Genomic DNA, 23,745 nt, shown 5'->3' with positions numbered 1-23,745 from the left:
CCCTACATATCCGAAAGGTGCTGTCTCTATGGGCTCCCTCCGGACTTTGTGAAATTTCACTCTGTATCTGAATGGGGTTGTGTGTGTACGAGAAATGGTTTTGTTTTGTTATGTGAAATCATTTATACGTGAAATCATATATATATATATATATATACCGTATACATGAAATGGCTTAATATGTTAATATTGTTAATATTGTTAATACCGTTAATCATTAATATATATTAGAGCGAGAAAGAGAAAATATATGTTAATATCGTTTTGATCGTTGTCCTTTTTTATCGCTAGCACACTTCGAGGTGTTTCATTAGAATCACAACGTACGGGCGTTGGCTACCCCTGTTGGATTTCTGCCTGCCGCGCCAAAAGACGCCGAGTGGGGAAGGGGAGGGGCCGCTTCAAGCGGTCCAGCCTAAGGGAAAGGGGGAAGCCTCGCCGAGGTTGCGTTTCTGTGTGTCTGTGCGAGGGCAGGAGCTGCTCAGCCCGCCAGCTGCCTGCCTGCTTGCCTGCCTGCCTTCCTGCCGTCTCCTCTGGGCGTGCTCAGCCGGCGCCGCCGGATGGGAGGGCGAGAAGGAGGCCGAGCGGAGCTCCGGAGAGCAGCTCTCATCCGGCTGGGCGATGGCCGCAGCCCCGATCCTGGGTCTCCTGCTTCTGTCGCGGCTCTACTCCCGAGGAGACAGCGCGGGGCTCGGCCGGGCGGGGGCTGAGAGCCAGCAGGAGGCGGAGGTGAGGCTCCCAAGAGCAGGGAAGGGAGGGGTTAATGCCCAGATTTCTTCCCAAGAAAGAGGTGCTCATGAACTCTTCTGGCTAACTGGATGCAAATAAGTTTCTGTTTTTAAAACCCGGGCTTACTCAATTTTGTGTGAGAGTGAGAGTGAGAGTGAGAGTGAGAGTGAGGGAACCCTCTCCAACTTTCAGAAACACCAGCATGTGGAGAAATATTACCTTCCTGGGCACCTTCAGACTGGTGGGTTTTTATTTTATTTTAATGTGGGTGTTTCCTGCAATAATTATGGCACAACAGCAGGGCATCCTTGGTAGGTTTGTTCTGATTTAGCTTGTGCCGATATGCGTCCCCAACGCTGTCCATGCTATTGCTGTCTGGAAGGTAGGGCTGGAAGAGACCCCCAGCCTAAAATCCCAGAGAGCCTCTGCCAGTCAATGTAGACAGTACTGAGCGAGATGAATCAACGATCTGACTCGGTCTCCTATGTTCCTAGAATTCAAAGGGATGTGTGTCTGTTCTTAATTACCTGCCCTTCTCCCTAATGTTCCAGGGCCACAAATTAAAACACATTAAAAAAAAAACCTGTTTAAAGCAATTTACAATTACAGAAATAAGCAGGGCTCTAAAAATATACCCCTTAAGTATCAAAAGACAGGGTAAAAAAACGAGTATTCTGCATTCTCCAGAAGGTGGAGCATCTCTGCTGTGGGAGTGAGTTCCATAGTTTCTCAACTGTGTGAAGAAGTCCTTCCTTTTATCTGTTCCGAAACTTCCAACTTCATTGGATGCCCATGCGTTCTAGTGTTATCAGAGGGAGGAATTTTTTTCTCTGTCCACATTCTCCATGCCCATATATCATTTTATAAACTTTTTCCGTGCAATCTCTTACTCGTCTATTCTCTAAACTAAGAAGTCCCAAACCATGCAACCTTTCACCATAGGGGAGTCACTCCACCCTCTTTCATCTACAACATCCTTTTTGAGGTGAGATGACCAGTGTCCAAATGCAGTCTCACCATAGATTTGTATAGCGGTATTGTGATACAGTGGTACCTCGGGTTAAGAACTTAATTCGTTCTGGAGGTCCATTCTTAACCTGAAACTGTTCTTAACCTGAGGTACCATTTTAGCTAATGGGGCCTCCCGCTGCTGCAGTGCGATTTCTGTTCTCATCCTGAAGCAAAGTTCTTAACCCAAGGTACTATTTCTGGGTTAGCAGAGTCTGTAACCTGAAGCGTTTGTAACCTGAAGCGTCTGTAACCTGAGGTACCACTGTATTGGCAGTTTTATTTTGACCCTCGTGGCCCCTTCCAGCTCTACAGTCCTATGTTTTTCATTTCATTTCCTAATGATGGAGTTTGCCTTTTTCGTAGCAACCGCACATTGCATTGACATCTCCATTGAGCTATCCACTACAACCCCAAAGTCTTGTTCCTGGTCCATCACCTCCTGTTCACACCCCGTGAGTCTGTGTGTGAAATTAAGATTGCCTACTCCCAAACAATTTAGCATCATCAGCAAACATGGCCACTTCACTGCTCACTCCGAACTCTACAGAAGATCCCTTATAAACATGCTAAAAAGCACACAATACATCTGCGCTCAATACATCTCTTTCTTTACATGCCTTCCTGGCCTGTGGCTTTCTGAGCGCAGCCTCTGGCCCACACCATCTGGAGAGCTTTCTTTTGTCTGTATTCAACCCATCCTCCATTATGCTAAACAAGGATCTGAGAGGCAGAGGGCTATGGAAAGGTCTCCTGTTTGTTTCCTGCCTTATGGAATATTCTATAGAAAAGGGCATTTCCTCCTTTGCAGGCTTGGAGGGAGAACAGGGTGGGGGAAGAGAGGCTGTTTGGAGTCTTAAGAAAGGCTGTTTGCTATGGCCTCAGGATTGAGGGCAGAGCCTTGAAAGCTGTCATCTATCTGATCTATCAATTTTAATCTATCTATCTCTAAGCTGGATGCCTCCATCTAATCAGTTAAGGTTGCGCTGCTGATATCTGGAGAGCTTGTAACCAGAATTAGGCTCTGCCTGGGGGAAGAGGAGGAGGTGAACAAATGTCTTCTAACTCAGCACTGGTGTGCGAAAAGGAAGAGAAAAACCTACATCATAGTGTCGGTGTGAGAACAAAATGGGGGCAGAAGGACAGTGCATACCACTTTGTGTTTATTTTATGCTTGCTTTTCTTAGCATACTGAATGCATTTTCCCCCAGTGTCCCCCAAATTTCATGATCGCTGAAGTACATCCCACCTGACCCCTGAATTAAAATTGGGGGCACAACTTCACTGTCACACCTGAAACAAGCTGTATGTTTTTAGCATGCAAAGGTAGAAATCTCATGTTCCTTTTCAAGCACTTTAACGACAAACATCACTGCGGTCCACCAGTTATGCTTTTCATCATCATCATGTCACCTCCAGCTATTTTGGGAGAAGACATTTCCTGACCTGCTTAGCTTAGGAGTTCATACAGAGCACCCTGCTGTGATTAGACAGGCTGCTTCCAGATTTTGCCATTTTGGGGTGGGATTCAGTTGCATTGCATGGCATTTATATCCCATATTTTCTCCAAGGAGCTCAAGGTGGCATACATGTTTCTCCTCTCTTCACATTCGACCCCCACAACTGTGGTAATTGTACTTTACAGAGTTGTGCAGAAGTTGCCCTGGGTCGTTTGACCCTTTTTAAATAGTTCTCTTTTCTCCTAGAAAAACCAGGTAACACTTGCTTTTCAAAGTTTAAAAACAACATATGACTTTTACTGCTGTGCTTGCTCTGGTCAGATTGAATGTACAAGAGAGGTAGCTGATACTTGTGTTACTGAAACATATTTTACACGAATTTGTGTCTGAGACTGACTGATATTTACAGACTGACTCTGAGGACAGGTAGCAGCATACACAACATGCTGCTTTCACTGTTAAAACTCTCACACGGTTGATAACTGAACTAACTGGGCGAAATGCCTCAGTATATATGACATCACAAGATTCTATGCTATAGCATTAACCCTTTGCATAACATTTTGGATGCACCATTCCCACAACAACAACCCTGTGAAATAATTTGGACTGAGAGGCAGGGATTGTCTCAAGGTCACCCAGTGAGCTTCCATGTGACTGTGTGGGAATTTGAACCCTGAACTCTCCCAGGTCCTAGTGTGACACTCTAACCACTACACCACACTGCCTCTCATTCACATGCTGGCAAATTCAATTTCTCCAATTAAATTCAGACATTTTTTTTATCACACATTCATGATGATTTGTGCTCATGGTGCTTTTGGGGCAGCTACACATGATTCTGCTTTCAGTACTGTTTGTTTCTGCAAAGGTTTCATTTCCAGTCAGTGCGAACGCAGTAACTTCCTGCTGAAATCCTGTAACTCTTTCATATTACAAATGTTCTGGTTAATTTTTGTCCTGCTTTTGTTGCACTATAACCCTTCTGGACAGCAACAACGTGGTAGTGTTGGGGAAGCATTGCAGAACAAGGTGAAGCAGAATATTTCCAGAATACAGTGGTACCTCGGGTTACAAACACTTCGGGTTACAAACACTTCAGGTTACAGACTCTGCTAACCCGGAAGTAGTACCTCGGGTTAAGAACTTTACTTCAGGATGAGAACAGAAATCGTGCGGCAGCGGCGTGGCGGCAGTGGGAGGCCCCATTAGCTAAAGTGGTACCTCAGATTAAGAACAGTTTCAGGTTAAGAATGGACCTCCAGAATGAATTAAGGTACCACTGTACCAGAGGTACCACTGTATATGCAGAAAATACCCTCTCTTACTAGGCTGGAACTTATGGGCAGCCAATGAAGCTGAAAGCTGGAAGATTCAGGACAGATAAAAGTGCTTCTTCACGTTAAACTATGGAACTCACTCCTGCGGCAGCCAGTGATGTCCACCCACTAGGATGGCTTTAACGGAGAATTAGGCAAATTCATGGAGGAGAAGACCATGTTCTACCTCCACAGCTGGAGGCAGCAATACTCCTGAATACCAGTTGCTGGCAACCACAAAAGGTGGCTTCCCATAGGGACCTGGTGGCCACAGTGAGAACAAGATGCTAGACTTGATCCAGCAGGATCGCCTTAAGTTCTTACATGTAAAAACTTGCCATTCGCAAGGGGCCAAAGGTTGATTTGGCGCTTTTGCAAACAAAAAGAGTAAAATAAGCACCAAGTAGAGTCTAACAAAGAGGAGTTTCATCAATGTCCCTAGCACTGCTAAAACAGGGGAAAGGCATGTCGGTCTCACCTTTGTCTTTTTGGTGGGTTTAAGTCAACCTTCCCTAGCCAGCACCTTCCAGAGGTTTTGGACTACAACTCCCACCAGCCCCAGCTGGTGTTGATGGGATTTGTAGTCCATAACAGCAAGAGGGTTGGGCCCCTGGCTGGGAAAGGCTCGTTTAAGTATTTCTGAGTGGTCCAGCATTAGTGAAATTGACACATACCCTCCAACATGCCTGGGAGGAAAACAGGGATATGAGTCTTTTGGGGCCACGCTCCCAGGCGAATCATGTGACTAGCATGAGAGCACGGCGCCCAAAAGCCTGCATCTATCTCGCAGGAGCCAAGCAGGACATTCCTGGAGCCCATCAGAAGCCGAGATGGCTTCTGTAATTTTCAGGATGTCCCGCTTAAAATGGGCCGGTTGAGGGGTATGTATGTTGGCCAGGTTTCTCCCCAATGTTGACTGCTTCACAAAAGGTGAAAATTGGAGGGTGGGGCAGTGGGAAGACCTGACATCTTGGAGATATTCTCTGCTGTGGAAAGGGAGAAAAAATCTTACCATACACTCCTATACAGGAAGAGAGAGAGAGAGGACTGATCCACACAATATGATTAAAGCTTCTACACACATTTGAATCATATGACTCATCCTAATGAATCTTGGGAAATGTAGTTGTTAAGGGTGCTGGGAATTGTAATTCTGTCGCAGGGAAACTACTATTCCCAGGATTCCTCGAGGAGATGTTCTTTAAATGTGCATTGAAGGTGCTTAAAATGTATGTTTCAGACGTACCAGTTCCTTCACCAGGGGATTTAAAGATACAGGTACTTAGGATTTTGTTATGCCATCTCCACTTTACCTGATGAAGGACCTGATAGGGCTGAAATGTGTAGGATTATAAACTTTTGGATATTAAACCGTTTCTCTCTCTATTAATCTCTTTTTAGAAGATAGCCTTGAAGATTTCTAATGCAGAAAGACTGGAAATCTAAGGCTAATGTTAAACAATAGTATGAAATTTTGTTACTTTTTATTAGATTTTTTGTGATTATATTTTTTGTAATTGTAAGCTTTTAAAATTGTTTTTAATATTGTGTCTTAGATTGTAACCCATCATGGCAGGATGAAGGGCAGGTAATAAATTAAAACAACAACAACAATTCCCACCCCCTCATTTTGCCTGGATTTCCCTTTTGCTGCAAGGAGAGAGGAACAGCAGCAAAAAAATGAAAATAAAACAAAGACCCTCCTGTCTCCTCTCCATCCCCCTTGCCCCAGGTTTGCTGTCCCAGGTATGTGGGCATCTCACATCTAGCAGGCCTTGGGGCGGAGGGTCTCTGATGACTGCCTGGCTCTCCAGAGAAATGGAAAAATTTATGGCTTCTGCTTTTTTGTTCCATGGGGTGGTGTTTATGTCCGGAATCTGGGCTGATAAGGGGAAGGGAGAACAGAGCCAGCACACAAACTCACTCTGGAATGGAGAGGCTAGGCTCAGCCGGACTGAATGGACTGTAAACAAAAGCTCGGGTTTTTTTGCAGTTCGGAAGGGGAGCCGCTTCTTGGCAGGAGTAAAAGGTGCACAAAGAGAAATTGAAGTGACATCAAGATCCACCACCATGCCCCCGAAAAGTGCTTGGAAGCTTTAGCTGTTCCAGAATGCTGCATCCAGGCTGCTGACTGGGTCCAGTTACAGGGAACATGTTACTACCCTGTGAAAACCAGCTTGTTGCTGGTTTAATTTTTCTGAATGTTTTAATTTGTTTTTTTCTAAAAATGTCCTTGTTTTCTTCTATTTGTAAATCACTTTGATGTTTCTTACAATCAAGCCATGTATTAATTTATAATAATACAATACAATACAATACAATATAATACAGGCTTCCTCAACCTCGGCCCTCCAGATGTTTTGAGACTACAATTCCCATCATCCCTGACCACTGGTCCTGCTAGCTAGGGATCATGGGAGTTGTAGGCCAAAAACATCTGGAGGGCCAAGGTTGAGGAAGCCTGATTATAATATAATATAATATAATATAATATAATATAATATAATATATAATAACATTTACTGCATAATCTCTGGGCAGTAGGATCCTCTGCGCATAAGGTCAACATTTTCTGACAATCTTGATCTAATTTTTAATCCCCCTCTCCTTTTGATTTTAGAAGTTCCTTAGAAAATATGGCTACTTTGGGTCCATGCACCGAGGGTTGGATCCAGCTGAATTCTCAGAGGCCATTAGGTAAGTGTGATGGCTGTCCTGTGGCTGCCACCATTCTCAATCTGGCCTTGTCCCAAGTTTGTCAATGTGGGGTGGAGCATGCAGAGACAGACCCTTCCTCCTTCTTCCATTTTACTTATATGTCCAGGGCTAGCCAATGAGGTGCCCACCAAAAGTTGTGGACTACAAGGCCCATTGTCCCTGGCCATTGACCATGCTGACTGGGGCTGATGGGAGTCGAACAACATTAGGAGGCCTACAGGTTCCTGCACTGTGGCACCCAATGATGTTGCAAGGTCTGAGGGCACGAGGGCACCACCTCGCCTATGAGTTCTAGTGTTATGCGAGAGAGGAGCTTTTCCCCATGAGCATTCTGGAGTTTTATACTTCTTTAGCTATTGGGATGCATTAGCATTCATGTGTCATCAGTGGGGGAGCATTGCTGAACGACCAATAAAGCAGAATAAACCCACCACTAGGGCACTGTTATTGCATCAAGGTCTTGTTGCAGAACACGCCCACAATAAAATGCCTATCTGGAGGGGTCCATAAATTAACACGTGTGCATTTTATTAAAGTGTCGTCTCCCTGCTTGCTCTCTCTCAAGACGCGGAGTGAGTGGGCTGCCTCAGGAGGACAGCGCCAGGCAGATTCTGAAAGCCTGCATGTTAATATTACTTCAACTGCTTTAAGACATTCTTCTTTAAGACAGCTGCGTTGGAATCGCAGCTCCCCCAACTCTCAAGCCTAGCCCATAAAATCCATCCCGTTCTGTTCAGCCTTGCTGCTCTCTCTCTCACTCGAAGCACAGAGTGAGGCCTCTGCTCTGTCGTTTTCCCTTGTATGGGCCTAGCCTCCTGTGGAGGACAAGATCTGTACAAACGTTGCAATTCGGGCCCGGCTGGAAGATTCCAGAAATGCCATTGCTGCATTCTGGACTCCAGCCATCTTCAAACACTCCTTCTGAGAATTTATTATTATTATTATTATTTAAAATTTCTCCCTCCGCCCTTATCCCACTGTCACCGCCAAAGCCCACTATTGAAAGTACTTCCCTGTTCAAAAAACAAATGCCATAAAGTTACATTGCGTGTTTCAATCATATGAGGCCACTGCTTTGTGGCAGGGTGAAGGGGACAGTGAGGTATAGTGGTTAGAGCACTGGACGAGGGTCTGGGGAGAGGGAGGGGGGCAGACCAGGCTTCCAGTCCTGATTCAGCCATGAAGCTCAGCTGGGTGACCCTGGGGGCCAGTCCCTGCCTCTCAGCCTAACCTACCTCACAGGGTTGTTGTGAGGGTGGATTGGGGAAAGGGAGAAACATGTGCACACCATCTTGAGCTGATTGGAAGAAAAGGTGTGACATAAATGTAATAAATAAACAAATTTTGCACCCGGGCTGCCAAGCAGCCAAGAACCTGGGACCTTTTGCATTCAGAGAGTCGCCTCTGTTACTATAACTCTTCCCCAAAACATTAGGCAAGATTTTAGTCCTCATGGATGTGAATAAAGGGCTAGTTTAAATGGAAATTAGGGAAGCTGTCTTATCCAGAGTCAGACCACAGGTTCATCCAGCTCAGGATTGTTCACGCTGGCTGGCCAGCTGCCCACCAGGAGTTCAGACAGGAGTCCCTCCCAGTCCTCCCTGGAGATGCCATTGGTTATTGAACCCCACGCCGTCTGCATGCAAAGGAGATTCTGTACTGCTGAGCTACGGCCTATCCTTCAAGGTACAGCCCTTGGTTCCTCAGGGGAATTTATGGCCTCTTGCATCCCAGGTGAGAATCAGACATAGGCCACATACAACCCATACATTTAAAGCACATAGCTTCTTCCCCCAAAGAATCATGGGAACTGTAGTTTGTGATGACTGCTGGGATTAGAGTTTGGTGAGGAGAAAGCTACTGTGCCCAGGACTCTGCTGGGGAAGCCATGTGCTTTAAGTATATGTTGTGGATCTCAACCTAGAGACCTAGACCAACGAGCATCATCCGCCAACCAAGTCCTCCTCTCTTGCAGGGAATTCCAGTGGGTGTACCACCTTCCCCTCAGCGGTGCCCTTGACGCCTCCACCATCCGCCACATGAGCCTCCCCCGATGCGGCGTGAATGACCTAGACAGCCGATCCGCATGGAAGGACCGGGTGGATTCGATGCTTTCGGGAAGGGCAGTCAGGAGGAGGCGCCGGAAACGGTTCTCTCATCAGAGTAAGTCTTTCTGGGACTTTGCCGTTGTTTTAAAGCAGCACTTTCCCCCTCTCAGTGCCCCAATTTTTTTGCCCCCGTTCCACAGCCTCCGGTGTGGTGCAGCCTGGCTTCTCTTTTGCTCCCCTATCCCACCCCGACTTCATGCAAATCCAGGTTTGTGATGCAGCACTGCAAATTCTCTAATGGTGAACTGCATGATGACAGCCTTACATTCATATGTACGTAGGAAGATAGTGAAAATGTCCCACTGGTGGCCAATGTCACCAGACTTCACTGTCCCTCCTATGGGAGCAGGAGTATTCAGTGGCTGAGTGTGCTTGACTGTGTTAGGCTGCAGGGTCAGAGCCATTGCAGCCCTCTGGGGAAGGGCTGTGACTCAGTGAAGGGCATCTGCTTTGCATGCAGAAGGTTCAGTCCCGGACAGCATCTCCAAGCAGGGCTGGGATTATTTTGTGCGTGAGAAACCTGGCAATCTGCAACCATTCAGTGCAGACAATGCTAAGCTGGATGGACCAGTAGTCTGATTCACTCTAAGGCAGTGGTTCCCAACCTTTTTTTGGCCATGCCCCACCTAAGCATCTCTTAAATCCTGATGCCCCCATCCCTGTGACATATAATTCTTATTATTCAAAAAGTGAACTCCTATTCACGTGGTAAAAGGTAAAGGTAAAGGTCCCCTGACAGTTAACTCCAGTCGCGAATGACTCTGGGGTTGTGGCGCTCATTTCGCTTTACTGGCCGAGGGAGCCGGTGTTTGTCTGCAGACAATTTTTCCGGGTCATGTGGCCAGCATGACTGAGCCACTTCTGGCGAAACCAGAGCAGCGCATGGAAACGCCATTTGCCTTCCCGCTAAAGCGGTACCTATTTATCTACCTGCACTTTAACGTGCTTATGAACTGCTAGGTTGGCAGGAGCTGGGACCGAGCAACAGGAGCTCATCCCGTTGTGGGGATTTGAACCGCCGACCTTCTGACTGGCAAGTCAATGGTTTAGAAAGCCTAAAAAGCCATTGATTAGTCTAAACAAGCTTCCAAATTGCCCCCCTTAAAAATCAAATTGCCCCACGTTGGGAACCACGGCTCTAAGGCAACTTGCTGTGGTCTCTACAGACTCTCAGTTAGAGTAGCTGCTTACCCACTGCCAAAAATTAAGAACTGCATCACTCCCAGAAAGACGTCAACCAGGTTTGCATCACATATTGCTAGATTTTTATACAGTACTTACAGATGCAGAATTAGAAGTGATGACTATCATTTAAATAGAAATACACCTCATAACAGTGGAAGATAATGACCAGGAGAGCTGTGTGTCTGCACAGTTTGCTGTCCAGGCACTGTTGATGGGTGACTTCAAGGCCCTGGATACTCTCCCTTGGTCACTCCTGGAGCTTCCTGCCCCCCAGCTGAGCAGTTTAAGGAAGCCTCCCTGCCCCTGCAGCTTGTGTGAGCCAGAGTGGTGTGGGGGCTTGCTCAGCTGGAGGGCTGGGCAATGTCTCTCGCCTAAGGTGGGAAGAAAGAAGTAGCCAAGATACATTCCAGACAGCATGATATAACAGTATATCACAATTTTAGCTGCTGATATACAGTGGTACCTTGGGTTACATACACTACAGGTTACATACGCTTCAGGTTACAGACTCTGCTAACCCAGAATTAGTGCTTTAGGTTAAGAACTTTGCTTCAGGATAAGAACAGAAATCGCGTGGTGGCAGCGGGCAGGCCCCATTAGCTAAAGTGGTGCTTCAGGTTAAGAACAGTTTCAGGTTAAGAACGGACTTCCAGAACGAATTAAGTACTTAACCCGAGGTAACACTGTATCACGTTGTTGAAAAGCAGATATCACCCAGCCCTGTTGTCAAGCAGGACACCTTGCCATGCTAAGCTTGGCAGGTGGGAAAGAATGGCCTGGGGAGACCATCTTAAAGACCAGGCAGGTTCATCAGTCTTCTGGGCGTTCTGGTTCTTCTGAACCATTTAGGATGTCATAGTTCACAGCCAGCACTTTGCACCATGAAAGCCACAGGCAGGATCTTGCTTTTAGGAGCAGTTAAAGTAAGCTCTGAACAATTTTCTTGTGCATTGCAAAAATCCAGGTGCTGGGACTGGACTTTCCCCGTTTACCAGATCCCCTGCCTGGAGATCTTTCCTAGACAGCCGAATGAGCAGCTGTGCTTTAGGCCAACCGTGGGAAATGTAAAATGGGGAGATTAGGCAATTGCTCTAGGAGGCCTCAAACTGTGCCTGGCAAGGCAGCATCTGTTCCCGACGGCAGGGGAAGAAAAAGCCAGGACTCTGCGGCCCAATTTGCCTCTGTGTTGTTTTCACGTGTCTGTCCTTTCTGACATTAAGCAGACCACTCTGTTGGCACGACTCCCACATTCTTGCGCCCTTCGGCAATTAAGCCTAACTATATGTCGGCGGGATAGTGCTGTATAATGTAGCAACAACTTGGGTGACTGACAGCTTAGCACTTAATGCAAAAGAATGTAAGAAGACTCCTGCAGTTGGATCAAGACCAAAAGTCCAGCACTCTGGTCTCCTGGTGGTCAACCACGTGCCCCAATGGGCAGGGAGAGTCTGATGGGTGTTTGTTTTGATTCAGGAATAAACAGCAGGTTTTCCAGGGGGGACACAAGAAAAACATCTTGGATCCTCACCTAGAAATCACAGGACAAACAGAAGAGTTTTGTACCAGAAGGACCCTCTGGACCAGACCCATCTTAGCTCCATCTTACTTCTCCACTGCCCTCCAACTCGCTCCTGCAAAGAAACACACCTGGGATTGGATTGGCATTTAGAAATATGTGTATCTTCCCTCTGGGAACATGACTACAGCTTGAATCCATTCCAGGGATCCTCGAGGACAGCACTCAGATGTTTGAGTCATGTTTCAAGAACGGAATTTAATCACTGCAATTGCTTTGGGGGGGAGTTAAAACATGTTTGCACCACGCCCAGGGTTAGGTGTGATTTTTCAGCCCTGCTGCAGGTTGCAATGGGAGATGGGAGATTGGGGGGGGGCACACAGAAAGTCAGGAGGCCACAACAATTGTTTGCTAGCCTGCATTAGTCATTTGAGGCTGAGGGCGGGGAGGACAAGTTTATGTTTACCATTTTATAAGTATTCCAGCCCAGTCACCTAGAGACATTTTTAATCGCCTCAGGAGAGTGCCTGATTACATGTCTTGACAAGAATCAGGCTTTTGACAGGCACTGTGTCCAAGGGAATATTCTGAAAATCTTGATATTAAGTTTATCAGCATGGAGTTTTTATTCCTTCCCAGAAAGTAAAATTCTATGATTCTCAGTAAGAAGAGAGTTATTTGTTCACTGGTTCTGTTAAAAAGACAAGCAATCTTTGCATATTATTATATGCATGTGCACTGTAACTAGCACATAAACAGATAAATGATAATATTATTTAATTCCCTTCCAGCCCCAATCAGAGGTATTCTAGGCTCCCTTGACATCTGCCTCAATAGTTCTTGTGAGCTCATTGTTTATCCTGTGTCCTAGCAGGAAGCCAGCCCTCCCCCCAACAGAGAGGAAACCTTTTTGTAAGAGGTTTTCAAGCTAAAAGAAAATTTTCTTGTCTCTTTGTCTGGAGTTAGGAGGGGAGAGAAGTCTTGTTCAGTTAACGTTTAAAAGGGAACCTACCTGATTTTGCCATTTCCAAAACAACACGCAAACTGAAACACAGCCGTGCACACTCTTCCGAATTTTGCAGTGCAGTTCTGCAGCTCAATAATGGGTAGGGGAAAATGCAGATCTTGGGGTACAAGGTGTATAAAAATTCAGATATTAGTGAAAACAATGCTCAAAAATTCATTAGATCAGGCAAAATTGCCTTGCAGAAATGTGTGTGTTAGGGTACATTGAATACAAAATTGTGTATATTAGGAGGAATTGGCACTAAAATGCTGGTGGGTTTTCATGAGGACTTCAAATGAGCCTTAGGAAGAACTTTGTGACAGTAAGAGCTGTTTGACAGTGGAGCGGACTCCCTTGAAAGGCATTGAACTCTCCTTGGTAGGAGATTTTAAAGCAGAGCTTGGATGGCCACGTGTCAGGTACAGTGGTACCTCGGGTTAAGTACTTAATTCGTTCCGGAGGTCCGTTCTTAACCTAAAACTGTTCTTAACCTGAAGCACCACTTTAGCTAATGGGGCCTCCCGCTGCCGCCACGCGATTTCTGTTCTCATCCTGAAGCAAAGTTCTTAACCCGGGGTACTATGTCTGGGTTAGTGGAGTCTGTAACCTGAAGCATATGTAACCTGAAGCATATGTAACCCGAGGTACCACTGTATTCTTGAGCTGTGATTCCTGCATTGCAGGAGGATGGATGAGATGATCCTTTGAGTACCTTCCGACTCCTCCGATCTATGATTCTGTCTCTTCCTTTTCATAGGTGGCAAATGGTACAAGCGGCACCTGACTTACCGGGTGGTGAACTGGCCCCGGTACTTACCTGAGCATCAGGTGCGCCAGGCAGTGAAAGCAGCCTTTGAGCTCTGGAGCAATGTCTCCTCTCTGGTTTTCTGGGAGGCTGCGGGGGATCCCGCCGACATCCGCCTGACCTTCTTCCACGGGGACCACAACGATGGTGTGGACAACGCCTTTGATGGACCAGGTACTCCTGTCCTCCCTTTGTAAGCCCTTGGAAAAGGGATGGCAAAGCCCTGGCTTGCCAGATGTTGCCAGGCTCCTAACGTCCATACAGTGGCGTAGCGTGGGGGTGCAGGGGGGGCCAGCCGCACCGGGTGCAACATTTGGGGGGGGGCGCGCTCGCACTCGCAGCTCTCTGCCCCTACCTGGCTCACTCACTCTCTCTCACTGCAGTGCTGGCTGTGCGAATCCGATCCGAGCTGCCGGGTCGCCGCCCACTGTGGAGGGGGAGGGTGCCAGGCGTGCGTTGTGGTGCGGAGCGGAGAGAGAGCGAGGGAGGGACTATCTGAGGGAGGGACAGTGCAGCGGCCGCCCAGCGCAGCGCTGAGCGCGGGAGAGAACCGCATCCGACCAGCCCAGGCAGCAGCAAGAAGAAGCTGGCAGCGGCGGCAGGTTAGGGGTTAGGGGTGCAAATTACTTGCCTTGCCCTGGGTTAGGGGGCGCAAATTACTTGCCTTGCCCTGGGTGCTGACAACCCACGCTACGCCGCTGCGTCCATAACCCTTTGTTGCTGGCCAGGCTGGCTGATGCTGGTAGGGGTTAGGAGTCCCACAACATCCAGAGAGCTGAAAGTCTCCCACCCATGCCTTGTGGAAGGGCAATTCCCAATAGTGGAATTGTCCCACATTCAATCCCTGATAGCATCTCCAGGTACAGTCGCACCTTGGAAGTCGAAGAGCTTAGTTTCCAAATGTTTTGGCTCCCGAACATCGCAAACCCGGAAGTGACTGTTCCGGTTTGTGAACTATTTTTGGAAGTCGAGCGCCTGATGGGGCTTCTGCGGCTTCCGATTGGCTGCAGGAACTTCCTGCAGCCAATCAGAAGCCGCGTTCTGATTTTCAAACATTTTGGAAGGCAAACGGACTTCCAGAACGGATTCTGTTTGACTTCCAAGGCACGACTGTACTTCCAAGTGTTTTGCCGTTCATCAGCAGGAAGGTTTGGTTTGGGGCTTTGGTGAAATGGGTATTTTACAGTGTCTACGACAGTTAACCAGATTTCCAAATATGCCTCTGGACCCCCCAAAAAAGGTTAGGGACCCTTGATAATTTCTTTTACAGTTGTGCTGATTGAGTGTTCAAAAACAACACCGTACAAACAAGACAACAAAGAAATGAACTGTGCATGAATAAAAGAAACAGAAAGCTCAATTCACTTTTACAGGGATCATAATAAAATAGACTCCTATAAGGGATGTTTTGGATGTAAGATTCACAGGTTGATAAAGTAGCCTCGCCACAGAGAGGCATGTGAAGTGCAGTGTGCTAGTTTTATTTACAAAGCATATTGACGGAAATCATACAACATCAGCATGGTCTTGTTTTTAAATCTCTGTTAGAACCCTCTGTGGTGGACTCCCCTTCACTGGAAGTTTTTGAGCAGAGGAATCCCCGTACATCAGGGATTCTTCAGCTGTGATTCCTACATGGCAGCGGGTTGGACTAGATGACCCTTGGGGTCCCTTCCGATCCTAAAATTCTTTGATCCCATTAAATGCTCAGACAAGGCAATCCCCCACACCCTTCCAAGCCACCCATGCCTAGAGGGACCCAATGCAAACTTCCTGTGTTTAGCAATTTTGAGTCTGACTGCAGCTTCTTGTGAGGAAGAGGAGGATTTGAGTCGATTTCATTGGCCAGAAAAACTACCACAGGGACCGGGGTTTGAGATTGCTTCACTTTTTAAACATGATTTTTGGCATGATTAGTTTAATCCGTGCCTTGCATTGTCCCTGTGGAAAATGAAGGCTGGTTTACAAGTATTTTTGATAAACAGAAGGAATCCTTCAGTCTCCATGAAGACGAGTCCCAGAAAAGAGGACTCCTGTCTTTTAATGTGTGGATGAGACCGCTGTGCTTGGGAGGTCTAATGGCGTCTCCTCTCTCACCCCCAGGGGGCGCCCTGGCACATGCCTTCTTCCCCCGCCGGGGCGAGGCTCACTTTGACAACGACGAGAGGTGGTCGCTGGACAGCGGGAAGGGGCGCAACCTCTTTGTGGTGGTGGCGCATGAAATCGGCCACACTCTGGGCCTGGAGCACTCCCCTGTGCGCAGTGCCCTCATGTCCCCTTACTACAAGAAGCTGGGCAAGGATTTTGTCCTGAACTGGGATGACATCCTGTCCGTCCAGAACTTATACGGTAAATGTGGTTCGCTTGTGATTTATTGTTATTTTATTGTCTTTAAATCTCACCTCTTCATCCAAAGAGCTCAAGGTAGTGTACATAATTCTCTCCCCTCATTTAATCCTCACGACAAGCCTGAGAGGTTGACCAGGTCACAGCCAGTGAACTTTATGGTCAAGTGGTGGATTTGAACCCTGGTCTCTCCCAGGTCCTAGTCTCACACACTAACCACTACACCCCACTGCCTCTCACCACTACCACATCCTCTGCCTGTTTTCTTAAGGAGGAGGAACACAGATCCATGGTTTCTCAAGTGGGATGATGCTGAACTGCTGGAAACTAGGGATTGTTTGACAGTCCCACCAATTGCCCTGGACGGTGGTGGGTTCTCAGCACAAAACTGTATGGATATACATATATAATTTTCCACACCTTTGTTAGGGGTTTTTAAGCAGAGGATGGATGATGGTCTAGCAGGGAAATTGTGGCAAATAGATTTCAGGTGGTTGGAAAGGATGAGCTTTGAGGTCCTTTCCAACTGTGTGAATCATATGAATGGGGATGGGAACTAGGGATCTGGCCACCTTCATCCCATACATTTAAAGCACCATGAAACCACTTCAAACAGTCATGGCTTCTCCTAAAGAATTCTGGGAGCTGTAGTTTCTTCAGGGTGTTGAGAGTTGTTAGGAGACTCCATTATTCCCCTCCCAGAGCTACAATTCCCAGAGTACCCTGTGAAAAATTAAACCACCCTGGGAGTTGTAGCTGGGCAAGGGGAAAAGGGGCAGCCAAATAACTCTCAGCACCCTTAGCAAACTTCTCATGATTCTTTGGGAAAACCCATGTGATACTGTAGTGCTGTAAACGTACGGTGGGGGGGGGGGTCCTCAGTTTCTAATTTTTCCCTTCTTATGTTCATTTCTACAACATTTTGCAGATTTTCTTTTAAAGTCCTCATGAAAAAGCACCAGCATTTTAGTGCAAAATTTCTGCTAACACTCACATTCTTGTATGCAATTTTGCCTAATATAGTGCATTTTTATGTTGCTTTAATATATACATTTTTGTATACATTACTAAGAATCATAGGTAAAGGTAAAGGTACTCCTGCCCGTACGGGCCAGTCTTGACAGACTCTGGGGTTGTGCGCCCATCTCACTTAAGAGGCCAGGGGCCAGCGCTGTCCGGAGACACTTCCGGGTCACGTGGCCAGCGTGACATCGCTGCTCTGGCCAGAGCCAGAGCCGCACACGGAAACGCCGTTTACCTTCCCGCTGGTAAGCGGTCCCTATTTATCTACTTGCACCCGGAGGTGCTTTCGAACTGCTAGGTTGGCAGGCGCTGGGACCGAGCAGCGGGAGCGCACCCCGCCGCAGGGATTCGAACCGCCGACCTTTCGATCGGCGAGCCCTAGGCGCTGAGGCTTTAACCCACAGCGCCACCTGCGTCCACTAAGAATCATAGAATCAATGAATTGTGGAATTCGAAGGGACCCTAAGGGTCATCTACCACAAACCCCTGCAATGCAGGAATCACAGCAGCTTAGCTGAGAAACTGCATTGCAGAATTCAGAAGAGTGTGGATTATGAAGAATGACAGTGTTTCTTATGCAACTTTGCCTGACCCACCCTCAGCCTTAAGTCCAGGACAGGTTGCACAGCTAAATGCCACATATTTGCATGGACCCAGATTTTAAAATTTTATTTCTAGCCTGCTTCGGAACATGGAAGTTTGAAATAGGCAGTGTCCATGAGCACTTTCCAAGAATAGACACTCAAGTCCAGTGACTGTTTTGATGGGACCTTGTGATTTCTTTTTGGCAGGCAAGCCTCCCCGGGGGTCTGTGGTCCAGCTCCCAGGAAAATTATTTGCTCACTTCCAGGACTGGAGCCAGGATCTCGAAGGCACTGAGCACCAGGGTGGTGACCACAGTTCTCATTACTGCTGGTCATTCTTTGATGCCATAACCATGGGTAAGAAGAGATAGTGCATCATCTGGAGAATGGGTGCAGAGTGGTGGCCGAAGGGCCAGACTTGGACAGTAAAATTCCCTGTGGAGGCTGTCCTATTGCATTAGGCACAGCCTTTCAGAGTTGTTTTGATTGGATTAAATACTTTGATTTTTCATTTCTTTTCTCCTATGGTAGAATGACCTTTCTGGAGTTTGTGTGTCATCATCATCATCATCATTTATTATTTATAGCCTGCCCATCTGGCTGGATTTCCCCAGCCACTCTGGGTGTCTTATTTTGTACCCCACCCTGCTGTCTAAGAAAGATGGTTTTTAAATGCTTAGATAAAAAAGTGTAAATGAATAAAGCTCCTTAACAGGTTCTTCAGCAGACCGTGATCCTAACCCCACTTACCTGGGAGTAAGCCCCATATGTTCAATAGGACATATTTCTGGGTAAACATGGTTAGGACTGTGCTGTAAGAAACTTTGCACAGACTGCTTTCTGGGGCATTTTCCTAAGGGAAGCCAAATTCCAGTGGATCTTGAGCTACACAAATTATCCCTAAACAGAGCTGTATGTATGTTGTGTCAGGAGAAGGGCGTTATAAATTTTGTTTCCCTGCATTAGTTTTTCTGTGGAAAACTGCATGGGAAGTGTGTGCTTTTTTTATCCCAGTATTTTCCATTGGTTGGGATGAAAACATTCCCCAAACAGAGGACTCTGATGGGAATTTCTGGGGGATAATTTATGCCCTGTTCTGTTTTTAGAAAGAGAGCACTATAACCACTTCAGTCTTCTTCCCAGGATCCATTTGTGTTGGAGTTTCTTTCACACGTTTCATAATCTTTTTCTACCTAGAAAACAACAAACCCAACCTATAAGGATAACAGGCATGTTTGCTACCATGCAGGTGGCAATATCCAGGAAGGATTATGTTTACTTCTGGGTAAAATCTGCAATTGAAAGTGCACTTGGGGTAGATTCTACTCTCACGACATGATCCACTGGGTCAGATTCTGGGGGTGGGGTGGGGGGTATTTTCAGAATTCCAGACAGCTCCCTGCTCCCCCATCAGCCCAAGTAAATTCCTCAATCCCCTAGCAGTTCTGGTCGCCTCATCTCAAAACGGATATCTAAAGGTTCAGAAAACGGCAACCGAACTGATCAAGGGAATGTCACGACTCCCATGTGAAGAAAGGTTACAGCATTTGGAATTTTTTAGTTTAGAGAAAATGTGAGTAAGAGAACAATAGAAGTTCATACAATTGTGAGAAGGTGGACAGAGAAAAGTTTTCCTCCCTCTGTTCAAGTATGAAAAGTTGTGGACATCCCACGAAGCTGAATGTTGGAAGATTCAGGACAGATAAAAGGAAGCCCTTCTTCATAATTAAACTATGGAACTCGCTCCCTCAGAGGGGCAGTGATGGTTTTAAAAAGACGATTGAACAAAGTCATGGAGGATAACTCTACGGGCAGCTCTTAGCCAAGATGCCTGTGCTCTTGACTCCACAGCCGGAGGCAGCAGTGCTTCTGAATACCAGTTGCTGGAAACCACAGGAGGGGAGAGGGCTCTTGGGCTCAGGTTCTGCTTGTCGGCTTCCCACAACCATCTGGTTGGCAACTGTAAGAAGAAGATGCTGGACTAGATGGGCCAATGGCCTGATCCAGCTGGCTCTTCTTATGTTGATATATTCCTGCAGGAACCCTAAGTACCTGGGTTTCTGATCTCTTGCTCAAAGACACAGGACCCTCTCAAGCACCTTCTCTTTATTTTTGAACAGACCTGGAAGACAATCTATATATATTCAAAGGTGGCCATTACTGGATTGTATCCAAAGGAGGTAACGCTACTGGTCCAGACTTGCTCCGAGCCATGTGGCCAGGGCTCCCGTCCACCATTGATGCTGCGGCCTTCTCTGAGGAAGATGGGAAGTTCTATTTCTTCAAAGGTAGCTTGACTGGAGTTGTCTGTGAGGTGGGGAGTCCGCAGTACAGATCTTAACATCGTCCTGGCACTTCCCAATGACCTTAGGAAAGCTCCTCTCTTTGTAAGCCTCCATCTTCCCGTCTGTGATTTGGATGTAAAAGCAGGGCCCTGCCTTTCGAGAACATGCTAATGATTATCGAGATACCAGAGAAGTTACCAGACAGGCACTCAAGGGGGAGGAGGGGCAAAGTAGGGTTGGTGAAGGAGTGGCCTCTGGAGAATCCTGAGGGCCAGAAAGAAGGACCTAGAGTCACACATTTGGCCTCTGAGCCCAAGGTCCGCCAGTGCTTCCCAGTTAGCTTAGTACTGTGTACTTTTTCAAAAGCCAAGACATGGAGCCCCTACTTTTGTCAATTTTGATACCTCTGTGGTAGTTTTTGTTATGTGAATGGTACCACAGACCCACTGGGTGAGTTATGTAGACCCCCCCCCCCGGGTCCGCAGACCACAGGTTGGGAACCACAGATCTAGAGAGCTCTCAGCTGAGATTCAAATCAAGGACTATTGTTTCCAAGTTCAAGTCATCTTACCCCACTGGGCTATATGAATTTAAGCTGGGAGCCCTGTTGTTCAGTCTTGGCACCTGCTCCAAGACTCTAGTCATACACCTGCTTACTCAAAATCAAATTCTCTTTGAATGCCCGAGAATTGGCTTCCCATTAAATTAAATGTGTTTTAGATTTGCGTTATTAGTTCATAAGGTAAACCCTGCTGCCATCTCCTGGCTGTTAGCTGAGGTGCAGTCAGGAATTCAAGTATCCAGGACTTAATGAACTTTTATGGGGAGTGTGGCTTAGATAGCCATGTGTATTATGTCATTTCTGAAGCATACAATTAACATCTCTCTCTCTCTCTCTCTCTCTCTCTCTCTCTCTCTCTCACACACACACACACACACATTACCTGCATTCCATACTTCTACATTCCTGCTAAACCAAAACCTTTTTTTAAAAAACCTCAGTTTGTCTACCTTGGGGGGGGGGAGGAAATAAGTCCTCTGAGCACGTACAGTTTCACATTTTATGTCTACAGGAATAAAAGCAGGCTTTGCTTCGTGCTGCCCTGATGGCGTACGCACACTTAGAAATGTCCCTTTCTGTTGCGGAAAGAGATGTCCTGTTTTTTTAATTCAAAAGAATAAAAGCAGCACCTGTAACCTTGTACATACCTGGCCAGCCATTGCTAACTAGGAAATGCTTTTATTGAAATCAGAAAGAAGGTGGGGTGTAGTAAATGGTGTCAATACTTGCCGGGCTTGATGTTGACACTGAATCAGTTTCCTGCTCTCCCCGTCACCTGACACAGCTCATGGAATGAACAAAGTTCTTCAGAATAGCCCAAAGATCTCTGACCTTCCATGAATTCAGTTCCCAGAATTGCCAGGTGAACTGATTGTGAATTAAGTTCATTTTGGGACAGAACTTTGAATGATTTTTAGTACATCTTTAAGTTCATTCTCTCTCTCTCTCTCTCTCTCTCTCTCTCATCTCTAGGCCAGTGGCTCCTAAAGTATGTGGCACTGCCCTGGGCAGTGGTGGGATTTCCCAGAGGAGGCTAAGAGGCAACTGGATTTTGAATAAATGTGCAATTAATGGTTACTCTTTTGAAATTTATTGTGTTATGGTTTTCCTTAGTGGGTCATGCAAACCGCTATTTGGAATAATGCTTTTTAAAGTGTAGGATGAGGCACCCTGGGGGGCTGAGTTTATGGAACCGAGGGGGCGGTGGCCCAAAAAAGTTTGGGAGCCACTGCTTTAGACTCTTTGGACTCTCTTAAACTTAAAGATCATAAGTCTTGGGGAACATAAATTAAACCATAAATTAAACGTGTGTGTGTGTGTGTGTGTGTGTGTGTTTAGACATTTTCTTAGTCTCCAAAAGTATGTCTTTATACTTCAGCACAGCAGCACTGGAGGGATAGCTCAGGTGGTAGAGCATGAGACTCTTAATCTCAGGGTTGTGGGTTTGAGTCCCACATTGGGCAAAAGAACCCTGCATTGCAGGGGGTTGGACTAGATGACCCCTCCTTCCAACTCCACAATTCTATGATTCTAGCTTCTTGGACTCCAGCTACCATTGGCCATGCTGGCTGTTGGGGCTGATGGGACTTGGAGTCCAGCACCACATCTGGAGGGCCACAGCTAGAACCCAGTCCTGCCTAATTTAAAAGAACCATAGAATTATAGAGGTGGAAGTGAGCCCAAGGGAATTGCAGGAATCGCAGCTAAAGAATCCCTGACAGATGGCTATCCAAGCTGCGTTTGAGAACCTCTCCCATGAAGGATAGGCCACCACCTTCCGTTCCACTGTTGAACTTTTTTTACCGCCAGGAAGTCCTGCCTTGCCTCACCCTGCTCTCTGTCTCCCCCTGCAGGTGGCCGATGCTGGCGCTACAAAGGCTCTTCCCTGGACGCCGGCTTCCCCCAGAAGTGCAGCAGCACAGGGAACCTCCCCCGACACCCCGACACAGCGCTCTATTTCCAGCCCCTCCACCATCTGGTTCTTTTCAAAGGTCCCAAATATTACATGGTGAGCGGAGAGTCCCTCCAAGTGGAGCCGTACTACCCCAGGAGCCTGAAAGACTGGGGAGGGGTGCCTGCCATGGCGAACGGCGCTCTCGCGTGTCCCGACGGCTTCGTTTACTTCTTCCGAAACGACCAATTCTGGAAATTCAACCCAGATACGCTGAGAGTGGTGGAAAGTGGGAAATGGGCCTCCCAGCTAGGGTGGCTGGGTTGCCAGGATGCGGCCCTCAACCAGGCGGTGGTCTGAGCTTCTGCAGAAATTTCAACAGCTTTCATAACAAACTTCCCAAAGTCCAGAACTCGGTTCAGCGTTTGAGGGTCAGATGCTTGACGGTGTTGGAAGTTGACCTTTCATTTTGTCACAAGCGGACTTTTGTTTCTTTTTTAAAGGAGAAAGTGAAGCCTAAGAGAACACCTCTTGATGCAAAAGAAGAATATCAGGTGCCTGACAAATCATGACACGGAGTGGGTGGGTGATACAGCTTCTTGCACCACATTGATTGGAAGAGGACGGGTTGGCATTCTAGCCAACTGAGAAGCATATAGGGGAGGGGAGGGGCAGTGGGCACTTCCGTTGCCTCTGGTAACTGGCTAAACCTTATGGCAGAGCTTTCCAAACTGTGTGCCTTGACACATTAGTGTGTCGACTGCAGTGTGTAGGTGTGTAGTGTGAACACTCCCCACGCTCCTCCCGGGGCTGGAAATGGGTTAGTTTAACCTCTGGCTTGCTAGTAAAACTGAATTACTGCACCACAAAATGATGCATGTCTAAAAAGTGTGTCACCAGCATGAAAAGTCTTGAAAGCTCTGCTGTACGGAGGCCAAGCTTCCTTTAAGAGCTGTCCACACCCCATTCAACTTCAAGCCGTCTGTTCTTCTGTGTTCCAATTTTGTCCCAAAGCTGGTTACTGTGGAGTGGACAAAAACAGGGGGAACTTCTCTTAAGAACCTGGCAAGGCTCTGCCAAGGCTTTGGGAAAGCTATTCCTCCCCCAGTTGCAGCAAGAGCAGAGAAAACAAGGTAGAGTTCTTTTTAATGGGTTTTATTCAATCCGAATAGCGAGAGACAAACGAACGCAATGAGCCTT

General features: G+C 46.9%; 1 protein-coding gene and 1 long non-coding RNA gene across 4 annotated transcripts; one reads left to right on the top strand and one right to left on the bottom strand.

The window, feature by feature from the left end:
* The first annotated feature begins 271 nt into the window (after positions 1-271).
* Positions 272-23,547, top strand: MMP28 (matrix metallopeptidase 28). Of its 3 annotated transcripts, none has more exons than XM_079956017.1 (8): positions 288-729; positions 7,137-7,213; positions 9,210-9,397; positions 13,807-14,028; positions 15,958-16,203; positions 18,015-18,164; positions 19,928-20,095; positions 22,508-23,547. In XM_079956017.1, exons 1-8 carry the CDS (start codon positions 622-624, stop codon positions 22,903-22,905), a joined length of 1,557 nt encoding a protein of 518 aa, XP_079812143.1. In that variant the 5' UTR covers positions 288-621; the 3' UTR covers positions 22,906-23,547. The 3 variants fall into 3 exon arrangements, with proteins under 3 accessions (XP_079812145.1, XP_079812143.1, XP_079812144.1); XM_079956018.1 differs by lacking the exon at positions 288-729 and adding an exon at positions 925-970; XM_079956019.1 differs by lacking the exon at positions 18,015-18,164 and having other exon boundaries at positions 272-729.
* Positions 7,742-10,941, bottom strand: LOC307204468. The gene is made up of 2 exons (XR_013833705.1): positions 10,624-10,941; positions 7,742-8,049 (listed from the first exon to the last, which is right to left on the bottom strand). It is a non-coding gene; the product is annotated as an uncharacterized lncRNA (long non-coding RNA).
* Positions 23,548-23,745: the final 198 nt, after the last annotated feature.

The sequence above is a fragment of the Podarcis cretensis genome (genome assembly GCF_951804945.1).
Source record: "Podarcis cretensis genome assembly, chromosome: 15".
Classification (NCBI taxonomy): domain Eukaryota; kingdom Metazoa; phylum Chordata; class Lepidosauria; order Squamata; family Lacertidae; genus Podarcis; species Podarcis cretensis.
The sequence above is the reverse complement of the archived record's forward strand: the minus strand, read 5'-3'. Positions and strand labels throughout refer to the sequence as shown.